General features: G+C 41.5%; 1 protein-coding gene across 1 annotated transcript; it reads left to right on the plus strand.

The window, feature by feature from the left end:
• Positions 1–45: 45 nt before the first annotated feature.
• On the plus strand, positions 46–14,417 carry Tdp2 (tyrosyl-DNA phosphodiesterase 2). The gene is made up of 7 exons (XM_038335130.2): positions 46–326; positions 407–492; positions 7,146–7,316; positions 7,982–8,073; positions 10,999–11,117; positions 12,808–12,978; positions 13,956–14,417. The coding sequence occupies exons 1-7, from the start codon at positions 132–134 to the stop codon at positions 14,229–14,231; spliced, it is 1,110 nt and encodes a 369-aa protein (XP_038191058.1). The 5' UTR covers positions 46–131; the 3' UTR covers positions 14,232–14,417.
• The last annotated feature ends 4,531 nt before the right edge of the window (positions 14,418–18,948 follow it).

The raw sequence follows: 18,948 nt of genomic DNA on the forward strand, positions 1-18,948 counted from the left end.
ACCTAAGTTCCGCCGGAAGGTTGATGCGGAAGCACGCGCACGCAGCGCGCCTGCGCAGAGCCCGGCGTTTGTTTTCCCAGTCGCGCGGGAAGCGGCGTGCGGAGCGGATCGCCTCGGGAGATGCTGTGCTGATGGCGTCCGGGAACGGCTCGGATGCGCGGGAGCCGGCAGAGCCGGCGGCGGCGCCCGCAGCAGCAGAAACAGAGGAGGAGATTGACCAGCGGGTGAAGAGGCGACGGCTTCAGTGCATGGGGTTTGCGTTGGTGGCGAAATGCGAAACCACGATGGCCCACACCTTCCTGTCGGAGAACGACTGGCAGATGGACGTGGGTTTGCGTTTCTCGTTTTCTCCCCTCCTCCCAGGTGGGCGGAGCATGCCCTCCATCCTTGTGCCTTTGCTTTTCAGAAAGCGCTGAGCGCCTACTTCGAACCGCCAGAGAACGACCCCGCATGGCCTCGCCAGCCTCCGACGTCCTTCCAATCCGAGACCTAGTAAGCGATGGGGGTCCCGGGCAGTTTTCTGGGGGCCGCGTTGGGCATCAGAAGACCCTACCTGGAAATGGAAGCCGGCGCCCTCGGGCTGGGCATCAGAGGGAAGGCTTTTTTCCGAGGGACACAGTCACTTCAAACGTGACTTGCTTATTTTGGCTTGTTTACTGTCTTGAGATTGAGTCTCATTACATAGACCTGGCTGTCCTGGAATTTTTTTCTGTGGACCAGACAAGCCTCAAACTAAGAGATCCGCCTGCTTCTGCCCCCTTAGTGCTGGGTTTAAAGGCTTGTAGAACGATCGACTTCTGACGTGATTTTTTTTCTTAGCCAATGGAGGAAGGAAAGAAAACTCTGAAATGTAAATTATTTTTACTTATTTAGAGGCAAAGTGCCCCCCCCATCTCTGGCTGCTCAGAACTTGGTATGTAGAACAGGCTGACCTCAAACACAGAGATCTACTTGCCTCAAATTCGAAAGGACTGGGATTAAAGTGCCCACCACACAGGATGAAATGTTTACTTATTGTTACTGTTCTTTTTTGAGACATTATACCTGACCGCCAGCTCTTGACTCCCCTGTTCTAGCCCTCCTTTTGCTAGCATTACATCTAGTTCCAGCATCCCCCAGCTGATATGTAATTTATTATTTGAGACACATGCCCAGGCTGACTTGGGACTCCTGTGGTCAAGGCTCGACTTCTGCCTGCCACTTCCCCAGAGTGGGGTTAAAGGTTTGTGAAACACTACTCAATATTGAAATAAACTTACTCACTTGAACTATTGTGACTTGTAAACTAGAGATTTAGAAAACAGTTGAGGTAGAAAATCTTTAAGAAGAATGGTAAGCTGCAGGTCTCTTTGTTTCTGCATTGTTTATCTGCTCTCTTGTGTGCAAGCAGTAGTTTTGTTTATTTCTTTGAGACAGGATCTCACAAGTTCATCTAGAACATAGTGTGTAGTCCAGGCTGGCATTGGGGTTCTGGCAATCCTCCTGCCTCAGCCTCTGGGGTACTAGAAGGATTAGCCACCATACCAGGCTCAGTACTTGTTTTCAGTGTATGCTGTTTCTATCATTTCAGTGCTCTGACTCCAGTTTTGTGCTGCTTTCTGAAGACAACAGCTAAAGTCTCTTACAGGGGAATTTATTGTCCGTGTCAAAGGAGATGGGAAATCCTCATAAAACAGTTGTGCTGAAATTACTTGGAGAGATTTTTTAAAAAATGCTGGGACTCCACTTCCCAGAGATAATAAATGAGTGGAATCCAGTTATCCATTAGTGACTTTTTGGCCCTTTTCCCCCTCCTTAATTGAGCATGAGTGAGTGCCACTGTGTGTAAGTTAAAGAACTTCTGGGAGTCTCCATCTTATTGGAGGGAGGATTTCTTCTCTTTTTTTTTGACAGAAAATATATTCTACTTTTATTTAACTAAAATATAAGGCAACAATACTTAATCAATGTTTAGATTGTTTTTGAAAGACTCAGTATTTTTTTCAAAAGAAAATTTTTGAGTATATGGACCACATTGGCCTGAAACTAATACAGATTAGTCTAAAATCATTCTAACAAATCCTGAGATCAATGACATTATCACCACAACTCTTCCTTGCTTTGAAGACTTTTGGCTTGGACTGGTCCAGGGTGTGGAGGCAGTATGTACTCCATGTCTATGAGTCCTCCCATGTGATTAGATTCTCAAGGATCTGTTGCCAGTGCTGCTCAAAAGTTGGATATAAGTATTGAACATTGTTTGGTCCATGGACTTCCTCTGTGGTGGAAACTGGAGCTTCCATTGAGGCTGCCTATTGAGCCACTGCTGGGTAAAGTTGAGATTCAACCACTGTGGGTTGACCAGGGTTTTGAGCTACAGCAGAGGCTTGACCTTCAAGCAGGTCCTCTTGGGGACTACATCCAGTATCCTCTATGGCCTGATCATGATGGAGAGAAGCTTGCAGGCTGTGGGTGGGTGGGCGAATAAAGTCCACAGTGGATGTGTCTAGAGACATGCACTCTATATTTGCAAGGGCAGGAACAGATAAGTGACAGTGGAAATGGGTAGACACAGAAACATCTTTTGAGCTTCCATTTGATTCTGGCAGGACTTGGTGAATTTTCCACAGATTCTCCTGTTTGTACTTAGCACGCTGGTGCTTGAACCAAATCTTGATCTCATACTCGGTCACACCAATCATCAGTGCCAGCTCCACATGTTCCTCCAGGCTTGGGTACATACCCTGATCAAAATGTCTTTGGAGGAGAGCCTTTGGTTTCTCCGAGTATGTGGTGCGTTCTTTCCATTGCTTCCTTGTAGCTTCAGGGCAAACTTGCTGGTCATCACATTTATCTGAAGACGCAATAGGGACTTGGGAACCATTACAACCAGAATTTACCGAGGAACTTAAGGGAATCTGGTGTCCAGGTTGTGCTATTCTGGTTCCCAGCTTTGGGGTACCTTGATGCATTTGGAGACTTGGTTTCGTTGATTGGTTTGGGGACACATGAGGTCATGAAATCCTTTCATGATCTGAGTGCCTCTGGAGACTTGATTGCATTAGCACTCCTGGTGGAGGAGGGAGGATTTCTTAAATTGACTGTCAGACTTGTGTGGCTCATACTTTTGACACATGAGCCATATTCAAACCTGTGACCTAAAAGGTTTGAAAAGATCTAAAGAGTTAGGAGTAAAAGGTTGTAGCCTATAGCCTTGTTACTTAGAATATGGACCCGAATGAGCAACATTCCACCATTTGGGATTCTGGTGCACATGCAGATTTAGACTCCAATACTAAACCCATTAAATCCGAATCTGCTTTTTGTCAAGATCCCAGGTGGTTTAAATTGGGAAGCCCTGAATTAGAGCATAGAGTCCAAGGTATCAGTGATGGATACATTTATTCCTGTGTTTAAAAGGTCAACAAATGATGCCTGTAAGGCTGACTAGGCCTTTCAGGTACTTAAAAGTTTTTAACTCAGCATCACATTTAGAGTTTCTTTTTCCGTTTTGTGTTTCATTTTTGAAATGGAATTCATTTCTCTAGTCTTCCCTTATATGTTACAGATGCTGCATAAATTGCAGGCTTGAAACTGTGTTACAGTTACGGAAGAACAGACAGCATACTGTTTGAACTTTGAAGTGCAACTTATGAAAGAAATGTCACATGTGTGATCCTGCTTTTAATGCTTTTGTTTTTAAAGGGGTGTATGTGTACTGAAGCTTGTACTGAACAAGCTTGGTTTTATGCAGGTACCCACAGGGCCAAAAGAGGCCATCTGAACCCTTGAAACTGGGTTACAAACAGTTATGGGTCACCCTTGATTATAGTTCTGTTGTAGGATATTTGATCACACTATAACCCCTGAGATTTCTTTGTTTACTGGAAGAACTTGTTTTTAGCTGTGGTGTGGCTCAGCCCTAGCACACACCTTTAATCCAAGAGATTTTCTGCTTGAACATTAAAACAGGGTTAAATAAAATCAATCCTAGGTTGAGAGGCGGAGCAAGCAATCAGTTGACAGGAAAAAGCCTGTGGGAGGAAGTCAGGAGGTAGTGAGGAAATAGAAATTGGGGTACTCCTGTTGGAGGAATTATTTTTTTTTCCTCTCAGGTGGCATAAGAGAAAGTCGGGGTGCTTTCTCTGTTTCTCTGAGCTAGCAGGTTTTCACCCCAGCTTCTAGCTACTGAGTCTTTATTAATAAAGTAGAGCGATAGAGACTTAGTTAAAAACAACACAGTTTTAGGAACTGAACCTAAGCCCTCTGCAAGAACAAGTGTTCCTAAGTACTGAGTCATCTATTCAGTCTCATGTTTTCAATAGAAATGAGGGTCCTAACATCTTTGACAAGGTTCTGAAATGACTTAGCCCTTTCTCTTTGGTAAGACTACAGAAAAAGTGTAGTATTGAATGTTGAGTGAGAAAGCTTTTTCAGATGGGTAAAACTCCAAATGTAATCTGGCATTAAACAGTTTTTGGTGCTCTTTAAAATTATTTTTGACCAGACAAGGCATCGAGATCTTTGTGAGTTCAAGGCCAACCTGGTCTCCAGAGCTGAGTTCCAGGAAAGTTAGGACTGTTACATAGAGAAACCCTGTCGCAGAAACCCAAAATTAAATTAATTAACTAATTAAAATTACTTTTGTGCATACAGAAGTGTGGGAGGTCCTTCTGTCTGTGTGTTGCTTTTCTTGGTTAATGAATAAAGAAACTGTCTTGGTCTATTGATATGGCAGAACTTAGGTAGGCGGGGAATACTGGACTGAATGCTGGGAAAAAGAAGGGCAGAGTTGCAGAGACACCATGGATCCGCCGCCAGAGATAGACGTGCTGAAACTTTGCTGTTAGGCCACAACCTCGTGGTAATACAAAGATTAATGGAGATGGGTTAAATTAATATGTAAGACTTAGCCAATAAGAAGTTAGAGCTAATAGGCGAAGCAGTGATTTAATTAATACAGTTTCTGTGTCATTATTTTGGTTCTAGGCAGCCAGGACGAGTGAGCAGTTCCTTGCAGTACAGAGGGTGATTCATACTGGATCTGGTAGCATATGCAACTTGGGAAGCTGAGGCAGGATTAGATTGCCAAGGGTTTGAGACTAGCTTGGGCTACATGGTGACTCCTAGGGAATAGCCTGGGCATGTACTCAGATGTTGAAGGAGACTTACTAATTTTGAAGTCAGCAGGTATACATTGTGAGACCCTGTCTCAAATAGACTGTTGTTACTGTTTATATTGGCATTGAAAGTGCTAAAAAGTAAGGGAGTACCCAGAAAACTTTGGAAATATCCCAGAAATACATAGGAACCAATGTAGAAGCAGAGAGAGTGAACAGTAGGGTAATTAGAAACAAGTTGTGGTCTGCACAATAAAATAGGGATCCATATTTAAGTAAGTCCCAGCTATTTATAGGACAAATGACTATTGTAGAATTCAAACTGCTAAATGGTCAAGGTTTGAGGGGTTAGAGAAAGCCTTTGAGAACTACAAAATAACTTTCACATTAGTACAATCAATGGATAATAAAATTGGGATGAAAGTAGACTCATATAAACAAGATGCTCATAGAGTCAAAACCCACAAAATCCTGCGTAGAAAGTGGGGAGGATCAGTACTTTACAGTGGGGAAATTTGATTAACATCTTGACCATGTATTGGGACATGATTATGCTGTCATTCCTGCTTCAACGTGCATCACTTTATAGAGTTGTAAGAAAATACCAAGCTTAACTGGAGGATGTTCTATAGGACAAGTGGCCTGCAATCTTCAAAAGTGTCACTCATGAGAGAGACTAAAGAAATGTTCCAGTTAAGCCGGGCGGTGGTGGCGCACACCTTTAATCCCAGCACTCGGGAGGCAGAGGCAGGCGGATCTCTGTGAGTTCGAGACCAGCCTGGTCTACAAGAGCTAGTTCCAGGACAGGCTCCAAAGCTACAGAGAAACCCTATCTCGAAAAACAAAAAACAAAAAAACAAAAAAAGAAGTGTTCCAGTTAAAAGGTATTAAAAGATGATATATTGGTGGTAATGTTCATAGGTTGTAAGGGGTGTATATAAGCAAGTCTCAAGGGAAGTAGGGAAAGAGACTAAGGTAAGTAATTGTTAATAACACAAATTTAGAGAATTTGGGTGCATAGTTGGTTAGGGATTCTTTTTTTTTTTCTTTTCTTTTTTTTTTTTTTGGTTTTTCAAGACAGGGTTTCTCTGCAGCTTTTTTAGAGCCTGTCCTGGACCTAGCTCTTGTAGACCAGGCTGGCCTCGAACTCACAGAGATCCGCCTGCCTCTGCCTCCCGAGTGCTGGGATTAAAGGCGTGTGCCACCACCGCCCGGCTAGGGATTCTTTTTTATTGCTTTTCAGTTTTAAAAGTAGATAACTGTTGTAAGAATCAAAAGTTATCCAAGTTCTTGAAGCTGACTGCTTTGAAGAAAGCCGTTACTTGTGGCCATGCGCAGATGGATGGTTAGTATGCTTGTAGGTGGATCATTATAAAACAAGAAGCAAAAGTGATCGTGGTCAAGCTTTTGAAAAAACTCACTCTGGGAGAAATTGTTCCCTCCAGGGACAGACACACATGCCAGCACGTGGAGGCAGAGGACAACTTGCAGCTGTCCCCATCATGTGGGTTCTGGAGGTTGAACTCAGGCCACTAGGCTGACAGCAAGCACCTTTACCTTCTGAACTCCATCTCCAGCCCAACTTTGTATTTTCTATAGACTCTTAGGATTTGTCAAAGAAAATTAGTTATAGGATAAGTATCCATTATTTGAGGTGGTTGGGGCCAAAATCTGAGCTGAGGTAATTTAGAATATGGATTTTCTAATTAGGAATGATCAGTCTGTATCTTCAAATTGAGGGCAACAGATACAGCAAGATTCATGTTGAGAGGGCACGTTGGAAGCCAGAAGTCAGATTTGGGTTCTTCAGGAGTAGTGCTCCTTGCTTCTTGAGACAGTCTCCCACTGGGACCCTGGACTCATCCCTTAAGGTAAACCAGGTCTCACGTATCTGTTGGTCTCAGCCTCCTGGTGTTGAATTATAAGCATGCCACAACTTCCAGTGTTCAATGTGAGTAGGGCTGCCAGCTGAGTTACTGCCATAGCCCCTAAATACAACATTTCGCAATTTGTAGGTCTTTAAAAACTTTATTTTGATCTTTCCAGTGTTGATCTAACCAACGAGGATTCAAATGAAACCACCATCTTAGAAACCAGTCCATCTGAACCCCCTCTAGAAGACAGCAGCATTATCTCTTTCATTACCTGGAATATTGACGGATTAGATGGAAGCAATCTGCCAGAGAGGGCTCGAGGGGTGTGTTCTTACCTAGCTTTGTAAGTATTGTCACTTCTGTGGTAGTGACTGTGATCAGTGTGTTAATGGCTCTACAAAGCAACAGTTGAAATTTGTGTACTTGAAAATTTGACTTTAAGGTCAGCTCAGAATAAATACCTGAGAGTTGGGGTGTTTCGTCTGGGGAGGGCCTTGGGGTGGATTGGAACACCAATTTATGTTAGATGCGTTCTAGAGTTGTGAGCTTTGCATAGTAAGTTTTGTCTATAATTACTGATATGAAATGAAAGGTACCCTAATGATCTGTTTCTGGCCTTGGTAAAGCACTGAAGTTCTCTGGCGCTGTTATCACTGGACAGCTCTTTAAGAGAATCTGAAGAGGGAACATTGAATACATGTGTTGATGTATATGATCATTGAAAACTCTCAGTGTAGTATATATAGCGCTTTCCGTTTGAATTCCACCGGGGTGATATGTAGAGAGTGCTGAAATTGAACTCAGCCTTGTCCCTGAGCTACACATCCAGCCCATTTTTAATTGGTCACTATGGTATTGTATGGTAATTATCACAGATAAAGGTCAGTATAAGCATTGAGTACTAGGGGTCCTGTAGGTTAACAGTTTTTTATATGTTTGGGATTTTCTCTAGGCAACTGAAAATAAATAATATACTCATGTTTTTGTTAATTTGCTCTTTTTAATTAGGTACAGTCCCGATGTAGTATTTCTACAGGAAGTTATTCCTTCATATTGTGCCTACCTAAAGAAGAGAGCAAGCGGCTACAAAATTATCACAGGTAATGCTTCTCTTGCCATCTGATTGCCTTTTTCTTTGAAAAATAGATCAATTGAGGAAAATAAGCAAGATGCAAGATTCAAAAGATTTATAGATTATTTTATAGCTTAATGTTAATAAATGGAAAAAATGATTGAAATGAATATTTCTTTTTTTAATTTTTTTTATTTGAGCTATATATTGTTCTCTGCTCCTCTCCTCTTCTACCCTCTTCCCTGATTCATGCTTCCTATTTACTCAGGAGATCTTGTTTTTTTCTACTTCCCATGTATATTAGATGAATATTTCTTTTTAGGAAAATAAAGTTTTAAAATTTCATTCTTGTATATTTAATAAAATTGAATTGCTAGAAATTCCATTTGTTTCTGTTTCTTCTCAGGGTTTTATATATGGCAAATACAGCTCCGCTGCCTTGCTACGTAAACATACCCCTCTCAGTTGTTATGAATTTTAAATGTGATAATTAAATTTTGTTCATATTTTCTCAAAAGTGTTTAATTCCTTTTCCAGTATAATTTTAGTTTTTCTCTCATTTTGCTTTGCTAAGTATGTTTGCTATAGCAGACCACAACTTATAATTGTTAAACTGAGTATTGTTGACTTTCAATTTTACATAGCCTTTGGTTTTTAATTTTGATTTATACTAGGTGCTAAGGAGAGAGCTCTTGGTATTTGTTGCCCCCTCTTTGTTGGATTTCTTTGACGAATGCTTTATCCTGGTGTTCTTTCTACCGTTTTCTTCCTTTATTGTTCCAGATGATTGTTGGAGGATTTGGCTGGAGGTTTGGGAGATCCCCATTTCCCTTTCCTCTTTCTTCATCTAATTTTCCTACCATCCCCTATGCTTCTCTTCCTTCTTCTTCTTTGTTTTTTTTCCCCTTTCACCTTTTTGAAAGCCCCCTTATGTTGTAAAATGCCATTAATCCTTTATTTTCCATAATTTTACATATTTCTTAGGTCACTTGTTTACAGTTTATGGCACGTGCACTTTGGTGTATGGATACAGTATCTTCTGTCAATACACTGCTTTGTTTTTGTATTTTAAGTTTTCATGTCTTTGATTTGGTGAGCCACACTTCTTTATTATATGTATAGATGGTCTTCTCTATATATGCATGTGTGCCTTGTGTCCATGGAAGGCAGAAGAGGTTTTTGGATCCTCTGAACTTGAATTACAGATGGTTGAGAGCTGCCATGCTCCTCTGGGTCCTCTAGAAGAGCAGCCCATATTCCTAACTGTCGAGCCTCTCTCCAGCCCCTGCTATATTTCTTTGATTAAAGGAGGTGTTAAGAGTGAGTTCCTGAAGAGATGATTCTGGTTTGAGAGTGTGCAGTATTTTGAGGATATTTTAGTTTTGGAATCTATCAGAAGCCAGCCCACCGTGTTTTTGTGATGTTCTTTTCTTCTGAGAAGCTCCCTGTGTTCCTGAACTTGGAGATCTTCATGCCTCCTTCTTCCGAGTGCTGGGATTGCATGAGTCCACCGCCACACCCAGCCTCATTTCTATGTTTTGTTCCTTTTACTTGTATTACATTGGTATTTTTATGTCACATAAACCTGCTCCTTTATGTATATGGATTCTTGCCTCTTGGTTTACATTTGAATTCCTGCTAAGAGAGAAGTTAAACCCTGCATTTTACTAATAGAAAGTAATTTTTTGTATAGTCAAATGGCTTGTTCTGTACTAGAGAGATTACTAGTGGTGGTGCACCAAATTTATGTCTTTAATCTAAGGCCATTCTTCTTCCTAAAAAATATTTTCTAAGTTGGGCATGGGGCACTCAACTGAGTACTGCCACTCATTCCTTTTCTCTGTGGGAAACTGCTGAACAGCAGGTGATGAGGTGTATTCAGTGTTTTGGTATTGAAATATGTCATCTACGAATGTATCGGGCAGCATTCGTGGTGGCTAACCTGGGACTCACATGGCCTGGGGTTGCAGGTTTGATACAATTGGTAGAGCCTCTAAAACTTAATTTAAGAAAAATTTAGTTACTGGACTATGAGGAACTAGGCAAGACATTCAGGGCATGTTTGTTCTGTATCCAGACGAGGCTCTTGCCTAGGTGAGGAATTTTTTTTTTTACTTTTTTTTAATTTAGTTATTTTTGAAGTAATTTTAAGCTTACAGCAAAATTGAGCAGAAAGCACATTTTCTTTTACCACTGGTGCAAAAAACTACAAGGGCGATTGATATTTTAATTTGTTTAATTATAACAACTATTTACTGTGTATATGTGTGCTATAACTTCATGCTGTAAACCTCAAATATTTATCCCAGATAGCTGTTGGAGCAATCGTTTTTCTTTTTGGTTTTTAGAAGTATGATTTCTCTGTGTAGCCCTAGCTGTCCTGGGATTCTCTTTGTAGACTAGACTGGCCTGGAGCACACAGACATTCTCCTTTCTCTTCCTCGCCTTGGTGGTGATTTTATGTTCCAGTAGTACCAGACTTTTGTGAACACACCCATCAGCTTACTTATTGTGGTTTAAAAAAAAGTTGGACGCTTTGAATCACTGGCCTTTTGTTCCGGCTCTTTCTGTGAGCTTCTAGCTTTTCAGTATTCTCAGGTTTTCACAGGTAACAGCTAATTACTTTTGGCCCCTATGCCCTTCTCCCCACCCCTGCTTCCTTTTTCTCTACCCTTCTCTGTCCCTGCTGGGTATATATAACTTGTCCTCACACAAAGATTATACTATGGAGGTATATGCTATCCTATCCTATTCTTACTTAAATATCATTTGTATCTCTGGTTAAACTTTGATAAGGGACAGAGAAACATTCACTTGGTTCACCTACTTCAAATGGAATCTCAAGGATTTGATCCTGTTTAAATAATGTTGCTCCTTGTAACAGTAGGGGAGTTGGTGGTAAAGTGAAGATACTCCTGACCTTTCCTAAATTCTTTTCCATAAATGTTTGAAGGTAATGAAGAAGGATATTTCACAGCTATACTGTTGAAGAAAGGAAGAGTGAAATTTAAAAGTCAAGAGATTGTTCCGTTTCCAAATACTAAGATGATGAGAAACCTTCTGTGTGTGAACGTAAGTTTAAGTTTTGGGAGGTGGGTTTTTTGTTTGTGTGTTTTTGAAGGAATTGCCCTTACAGGTAAATTTATTCCTTACATAGATATTCTTTTTAGTATTCGTGTATGTGTGTCAGGACTTTGCGGACTCAGGTCTCTCCTTCTACCACAGGTTTCAGGGATCAAACTCAGGTTGTCAGGCTTTTGTGGCAGGGCCCTTACCTGCTGAGCCATATCCCTGGGACAGTTCTTTAAGTCCTGTTGTGTATGTCTGTCTGTGAGAGTGGGTCTGGAGGTCAGAAGACAGCTTTTGGGAGTCAGTTTTCTCTTCCCACTGTGGTTCTGTGTATCCATCTCAGGTCACCAGTTTTGTGAAGCAAGTGATTAACCCACTGGGCCAGCTCGTTAGCCATTTACATATATATTTTAAATAGTCTTAGAAAACTTAGATTTCTGCATAATTTTATATACAAGGAAAGTTAGCAAAGTTAGATTCTTAACTGATCATATGTTTTCTTAACAGCATTGCAGCATTGCCAAGGAGAACATTTGTCAAATAATTTGTTAGAGCAGTGAGGAAAATGAGCACTGCGCATAGCTCTAAGGAACACTAGCACTGTGGCTCACGCTGGAGGGAAGGCCTGCTGGTGGGAGTGTGAAGCAGCTAGTCCTGTAGATTTGGAGTTAGGAGTCAGATAAACATGGTACTCAGCTTGCTTGTTACCTCACCCTTCTCTTTTTAATCCAGTGTATGAATGCAAACACCCATGACCTTTGCAAGTTGCAGCCAGGATTAACCTGTGGGCGTGAATGAGCTTTATGTTTCTGTTAGGGTGATGGACACTGCTGTTCTTCTCGTTAATGTGACAATGCCTGAGAGAAGCAGCCTTGAAAAGTAGGCTTTACTTTGGCTCATAGTTTGAGGATACTGATGCCACGTGGAGTGAGTAAGGCAGGAGCAGCTGGTTACCTTGTCCACGGTCAGAAAGCAGAGCAGTGACTGTTAGTGTTGAGCTCGCTTTCCCCTTTGTCAGTTTGGGGCCCATCTCACACTGGTGCCCCTTACATTTAGGGTGGTCTTTCCAGCTTAAATAACCTAATCTGGAATATTCCTCAGACATGTCCAGAGATTTTCTTCTAGGTGATTCTAGATCCTGTAGAGCTGAGAGTCGGTATTAGCCATCCTGAGTATGAAAAGGTAGTTGAGTACGTCAGGAGCTTGAGAAATAGGCAGGATCCAGGTTTGGAAGAATTGGATGATTCTGTAGGCATTGTAACACAATCTTACTAGTGTCTTAATTGCAAATGGTTTTGAGTATCTGTGTCAGGCGATTAACAGAGCAATAAATAAGAATTATCTGTGCTTGCAAGTAACCAACTCATGGCTTCATGGAAGGTGGAATTCCGTAGCTGTCCTTTACTTCAGCTTGGGACCTTTTATATGAGTCTTTTTACCTTGCAGTAGCGTTCTAGAGAGGTGTGAGCCATCGATGGCCTGGGGTTACTGGGAAGGGGCTCAGTTGAGGTACTTTGTGATTACTTCTTGCTTGCTAAATAGTATGGGTGGGGTTGGCACCTTGTACTTTTTTCATCTAGGATTGTGCTGACTGTATGGTTTCAGTTGAGTAAATAAATCCCAGCAGATTGACTAGTCTGCTGTTAGCAAGCAGAGGTCGGTGGCCTGTTGAATTGTGATTATCCTGTTGTAGGTGAGTGTGGGTGGAAATGAATTCTGCCTTATGACGTCCCATTTGGAGAGCACCAGAGAACATTCTGCAGAACGAATGAGTCAATTAAAAACGGTTTTTCAGAAAATGCAAGAAGCTCCAGATTCAACTACTGTTCTATTTGCAGGAGATACAAATTTAAGAGATCATGAAGTGAGTAACAGAGTTGGTTCACTGTTTCTGGGGAGACTATTGTTGTGTAAACTAACTTGGTTTGTTTTATCAAAGGTATGGACTTGGAAGTACACAGTAGAAAACATTGTTGTAGTTTTTATATAAAAAGAGGCCTTTACACTATTAAGGGAGATCTTACTATATGTGCTACAGGCAGTATAAAGCAATAAATATGTTGGATAAGAATCACTAAAATAATAATTAGAAGAGCTTTAAAAAGATTTAAGGGTATTTGTAGCATCCCTAGGTTCAAGAAAACCTAATTCTCTTCTGAGTTGAAACTGTTTTAAAACTATTTATTGATAGAACCTAGGGCCTCCTACATGCTAGGCAACACTGCTGACATACACCTCAAGGATTTTGTTTTTGTTTTTATTCTAAGTTTTTTCTGTATATTTAGATTTTTCAGATAAAAAATATTAGAATTTAATTTTGAATATGTACGTGGTAGTCATAGCACAACTTTTGAGACTTGGTTCTCTCTTTCCACCATGTGGGTCCCTAGGCTGGAACTGAAAGAATGATTAAGTGGTCAGGTGTGTTTTCTCTACCACACATAGAATCTTTTTGTCATGATGGAGATTGAACCTGATGTGTACTAATGCTAACCCTGTACTTGACTGCTATCCTGTCGTACCAGCCATAAAATTGTAAATCATGTAATGTGAATGGAAAAGAAAAACAGTATTATTAGAGTTTGGTTTGTTTATTTTTTATTGTTTTTTTTAAATGTAATTTGTAGGCATAGTAGTACATGCCTTTAATCCCAGCACTTGGGAAATAGAGGCAGGTGGATCTCTGCATTCAGTGCCAGTCTGGTGTACATAGTGTGTTCTCAAAAAACCCAAAAATATTAAAAATAAAAAGTTGCATTATAGTTGATAATATTAAACATGTTTTAAATTGGGGTATGTGTGAATATATGAATCTTATCTGGTATTCTTTCTCTTTTCCAGGTTATCAAATGTGGTGGTTTACCTGCCAATGTTTTTGATGCCTGGGAATTTTTGGGCAAACCTAAGCATTGCCAGTATACATGGGATACGAGAATAAATACTAATCTCAGGATTCCTGCTGCTTATAAGCATCGCTTTGATCGAATATTTTTCAGAGCAGAGGAGGGCCGCCTCATTCCCCAAAGTTTGGACCTTGTTGGGTTGGAAAAACTGGACTGTGGTAGATTTCCTAGTGATCACTGGGGTCTCCTGTGCAACTTGAATGTAGTATTGTGAAAAGCTTTCCTAATTTGAACTTACATGTTTGCAGTAGTTCTGGATTCATGTAGATCTCAATCTTTCAGGAAAGCTAGGTATAACACACAAGAATTAGCAAACTGGTTCATTAGTACAGCAAAAAGCGGTTATATTTTGCTTTGCAGCTTGTGTCCTGAGAATTAAAAATTGGTGTTTGTAATCAAAGCATGCTTGTGTTCAGAATGTGTGGTCTTTTGTTGAAGGAACACAACCACTCAGCGTGTAACAGTGCTGATTGCTGCCCTCAGGATTTCAAGTAGTGGCCATATTGTCTCACGGCTAATCGTCCCAAATAATATTAAACCATTTCATCAAGAGGAAAAGCAAGCTACTGAATTCTTGAGACTGCATTGTGTCTTATGTTTTGTAAGTTCAGAAACTTAAGTGAAAAAGCCACGACCATCTGCACTAGATGATGTGTTGTATATCAGACTTAATTCTTGTCAGCTGGTAGTATAACTAAGTTATGAGTTAAATTTGCACTTTAATTCCAATAACTTCTGATTGATGTTAATTTTTTTCCTGATAAGTGATACAGTTAAGCTTGGTAATGCTTACACACAGCTTAAGCAACATGGGAATTTTTTTCTTAGAGAAAAATTCATGAAGAAAAGTAACCTTTTGGTATTGTTACTGGTAAGATGGAAATACTTCTTAGGAAGTGAGTATAATACATTTAAAAAATGTTGTGTAAAGAAAAGATGTACTGTAAACAAAGCATTGTACTTGTTTCTGACGATCACGATCTCTGTCCACGATGGGATTTGTTGTTCTGCAGCCTCCCTCCCTCAGATGTTGCTCTTCAGTTGGAATCCCCAAGAAATCTGTGTTTTATTATATTAAATCCCCAGCATTTCGAACGCTATGGCAAGAGAATTGCCGTTATTTTAAGGCTAGCCTGGGCTACACTGTAAGACCCAGGCAAAAACAAAAAGTTCACTTGAAAGAGCAGTGTGGTATACCTATTTTAGCAGTGTAGTCGTGGAGGATGTGCTTTCTCGCTTGGTACAATTAAGTTTAAAAGGTCACAATATGAAATGTGTGATGTATTAAACTATTAGACCATCAGTTTGTTACAAAAACCATGAAAGTATAATTTCTGTTATGTAACCAAAATGCTTTTCTTGTTTATCACTTTTGACAAAATATAAGTCAGGAGAAGAGAAACAATCCTGTAGTCTTTAATGGGTAATAGTTTTTAAACTAAAACATTAGAGAACCTAATAATTTGCAATACCCTTAGTTTTTGTTTTTAATTTGAGCAGAAAACAAAAACTCGTACCTTTAGTGAAATTCCAACTCAAAATTGGTAGCAGACAATTGTTCTGCCACTGAGCCACAGCGTGAGGCCAATGGTGATCTGTGCCCCCGCCACCTTTGGTAAGCACAGTTTTTGTCATCCATGTGTGCTTTGTATTTTAACCTTATTGAACTTGACTTTGTCCCTTCAAGTTAGGATAGTTCCATGATTTTATGTGAAAAATGTCCTAGCAAACAACCAGGAAAAAAAAAACATACGAATTCCTGAAATTTTCCATTTGAACCTGCCTGGCAGCTAATGGGAGGTCAGTGAGTGTCCACCGAATACCAGGAGGCTGGCATTTCCTTCAGTGCCTCCATGATGTGTGTGCAGATGAAAGATACTGATTTTTTTTTTTTTTTTTTTTTTTTTTTTTTTTTTTTTGCGATACTCCATTTGGTTTGGAGGGGGAAGTTGGAAGTGGGTCCTTTTGCAGTTGTCATCTTTAAGGATGTACAATTGACTTCTCTCCATTAGTATCTGGTCATTACTTCATCTTACTCTGTCTCGCTCCTAAATCTGTCATGGTGGGGCAGTTGTACACTGTTGGAATTATCTCCATCTTTGTCAGGCTGCCTCTGAATTTCGTCACTGTCTGCATCTTTTCTCTATCATTAAAAATGTATCGTGACAGGAGGAGGAAATGTCGATAGGTTTGCTGTTGTCCTTCCAGTCCATTTAGTGACTGAACTATTTTTTTCCAACTTATTAGTCCATGCTTACTTTTATCCCACCTCAGCCTTCCTTTACTTACTGCTTTTTCGAGGCAGGATTTCCCTGTGTAGCCCTGTCTATCCAGGACTCCCTTTGTAGACCATGTTGACTTTAAACAACTTGAGAGCTGAGATTAAAGGTGTGCACCCTTTCTTATCTTAGTCTTACACACCCACTCTCCCCCACCTCCTAAATGGTTCATTATCTCCATTAGTTCCCACTTTCTTCCTATATGGTGCTTTTATATGTACGATGTCTGTAAGTATATGGAGGCCCGAGGGCAGTTTGGGGAATCATTTCCATTTTTATATAGGTCTCAGGGATCTAACTTAGGTCATCAGGCTTGGTAAAATGAGTGCATTTACTTGCTGAGCCTTCTCACCTCACCTTCCCATTAAAGTCTCACTACATAGCCTGGACTGGCCTAGAACTTGCTAGATGCACCAGTGTAGCTTCAGACTTGGAGATCATCCTGACTGCCTCACCAGGTCTGACTTTAATTTATTGTTGGAAACAGAGTGTCATCGTGTAGCCCTTCTCCGACCTCATCCTCTTGCCGTCTGGTATTACTCCTGGGTCAGTCTCCGTTTGGTAACAGAAAACATGGAGTAGGTTTGTAACTTGTCTGAGGTGTCTCCACAAAGGTGCCAATGGAGGCTTTTTTTTTTTTCAGGTCTGCAGCTCTGTCTTTAAGCCACGGTGATGGAGAGTGTAAAGAATACTCCACCCACCCTTTCTGCTCCTCCATACCAGTGCCTAGATAGTTTGATGTCCTTATTATAGTATTAAAATAAAGGAATAGTGTCCCACCCGTTTCATCTGGCTCAGATTCTCACTACAGGACACCTGTCTCGAAATGCACCCAGCATCCTTTTAACCTTGCAAAGTACAGAATTGGTCTGTGTCGACGTTGTCTCAGGTTTCCATCCTTGGTCTGAAAGCAGTACTCAAAGCCAGGAAAATAAATTACATTGAAGCGGGGCGGAGCGCTCAGAAGGCTAGGCAGAAAACAAGACTTGAATAGCTAGGTGACTTGACTTGAGGAGTCTTAGCTAGGTAGTTGCGTGTTTCCCGGACGGAGCATTTTCCTGGAAGACTTGACCAACCCCTCAACATTTTGGAACCATGGCCGGGAAGAGGTGGGGAGGGGGACCAGAGTAGGGAAACAAACGGAGAGGTCCCTCTGCTTAGTAATGCAGGCTGCAGTAAAGGCCATCCCTAGGGGCGTGAGTGCGCGTGCGTGTGCGTCGCCCTGGTAACCCGGGAGGCGGAAAGGCGCTGAATCACCAGCGTCCGTGCAGGCGCAGGGGCAGGCAGGTGTCCCTGCAGGTGTGCCTCGCAGGTGTCCCTACTGGACAGCAGCTGCTGGGCGGTGAGGCTCATCCCGGAGCCTGGAGATTGCTGGGGATGGAGGTAAGAACCGCACTCTGCCACGGGCGTTGCTATTTTGATTGATGGGTTCTCAGCAGGGTGGAGTCTGGGAGACTTGGGTCTCTAAGGAGCCTCAAACCCAAGAATCGGTTTCTTTAAAGTTCATTCAGTACTGCCATTTGCTAAATGCATTCTGTATCTGCTCCGTGCAGTAATTAGAGGTTTCCAATCTTGACTCTAGATCCCCTAATTTCTAGCCAGGGTCTAGTTGGGATTCTGCGGTACCTCTGCCTAGGGATGCAGGGTGTGAATGTGTTTGTGAGACTGGGCGGTGGGGTGTGGAGTGAAGCTCCAGTGAGCCAGGAGCCCGCAGTGCCCAGCTTTAGTGTCCCCACAGCCACCTCAGGTGCAGAATCCCATCTCCCAACCCAGCTGGCCAAGTGTCAGCGAGGGAAGACAGCAAGCAGGTAGATGATGCTGGTGAAAACAACCAAGAGGCGGACTTCCGAGGGTTCCTCCGGGCACCCAGGAAAAGCAGTCCTGGAGAGTCGCATGATTTGGCAGTCTTTCCAGTCTTTCAAATCAAATACCTTAGAGATTAGACAGTTCTTCAGAATTGTTATTTTTAAATTCTGTTTAGTGCTGTTGCCGTGGTCCTTGCCACCATTTGCCAAATGCATCCATTTATTGCCTCTCCTTATTGTCACCTGAAGCTTCACGGTGTTTAAAGGCTTTCTTCCCTGCTCTTTGAATTCCCTCCAAGGAACGGCACAGATTTACCAGGAGCACAAAGCTGCAATCGTTAGTCGTCATTCTCAGTACCATTTGTTCTCATAATTGGATGGAGGGAGAAAGCAGTGTGATCACATTCATGCTCATGCTTATTGCTGGTTTTCCTGATCATTTTCGTTTGTGGGTTAAATGTTGATTTATTTTCCACTGCTTGAACAGAAAAGTTGAGTGATATTTTTGTTAATAATAGAAAAGACTTACAGATCACATTTCCTAGGAAACTCACGAACTATTGAAGTGGACGTGTGTATTACTTTATTCCTGAAACGCATTGCGCCTATAAGAGTTCTTCAGTGGGACTACTGAAGTTAGGGCACGTGTAAGTTCTTGTTCTGTGCTCATGATTTTACTTATTTCTGTTGTTGTTGTTGTTTGAGACAGGGTTTCTCTGTGTAGCTCTGGCTGTCCTGGAACTCCATTTTGTAGACCAGGCTGGCCTCCAACTCACAGAGATCTGCCTGCCTCTGCCTCCTGAGTGCTGAGATTAAAAGCGGGCGCCACCACCGCCCAGCTGATTTA

Source organism: Arvicola amphibius, chromosome 6 (assembly GCF_903992535.2).
Source record: "Arvicola amphibius chromosome 6, mArvAmp1.2, whole genome shotgun sequence".
Taxonomy (NCBI): Eukaryota; Metazoa; Chordata; class Mammalia; order Rodentia; family Cricetidae; genus Arvicola; species Arvicola amphibius.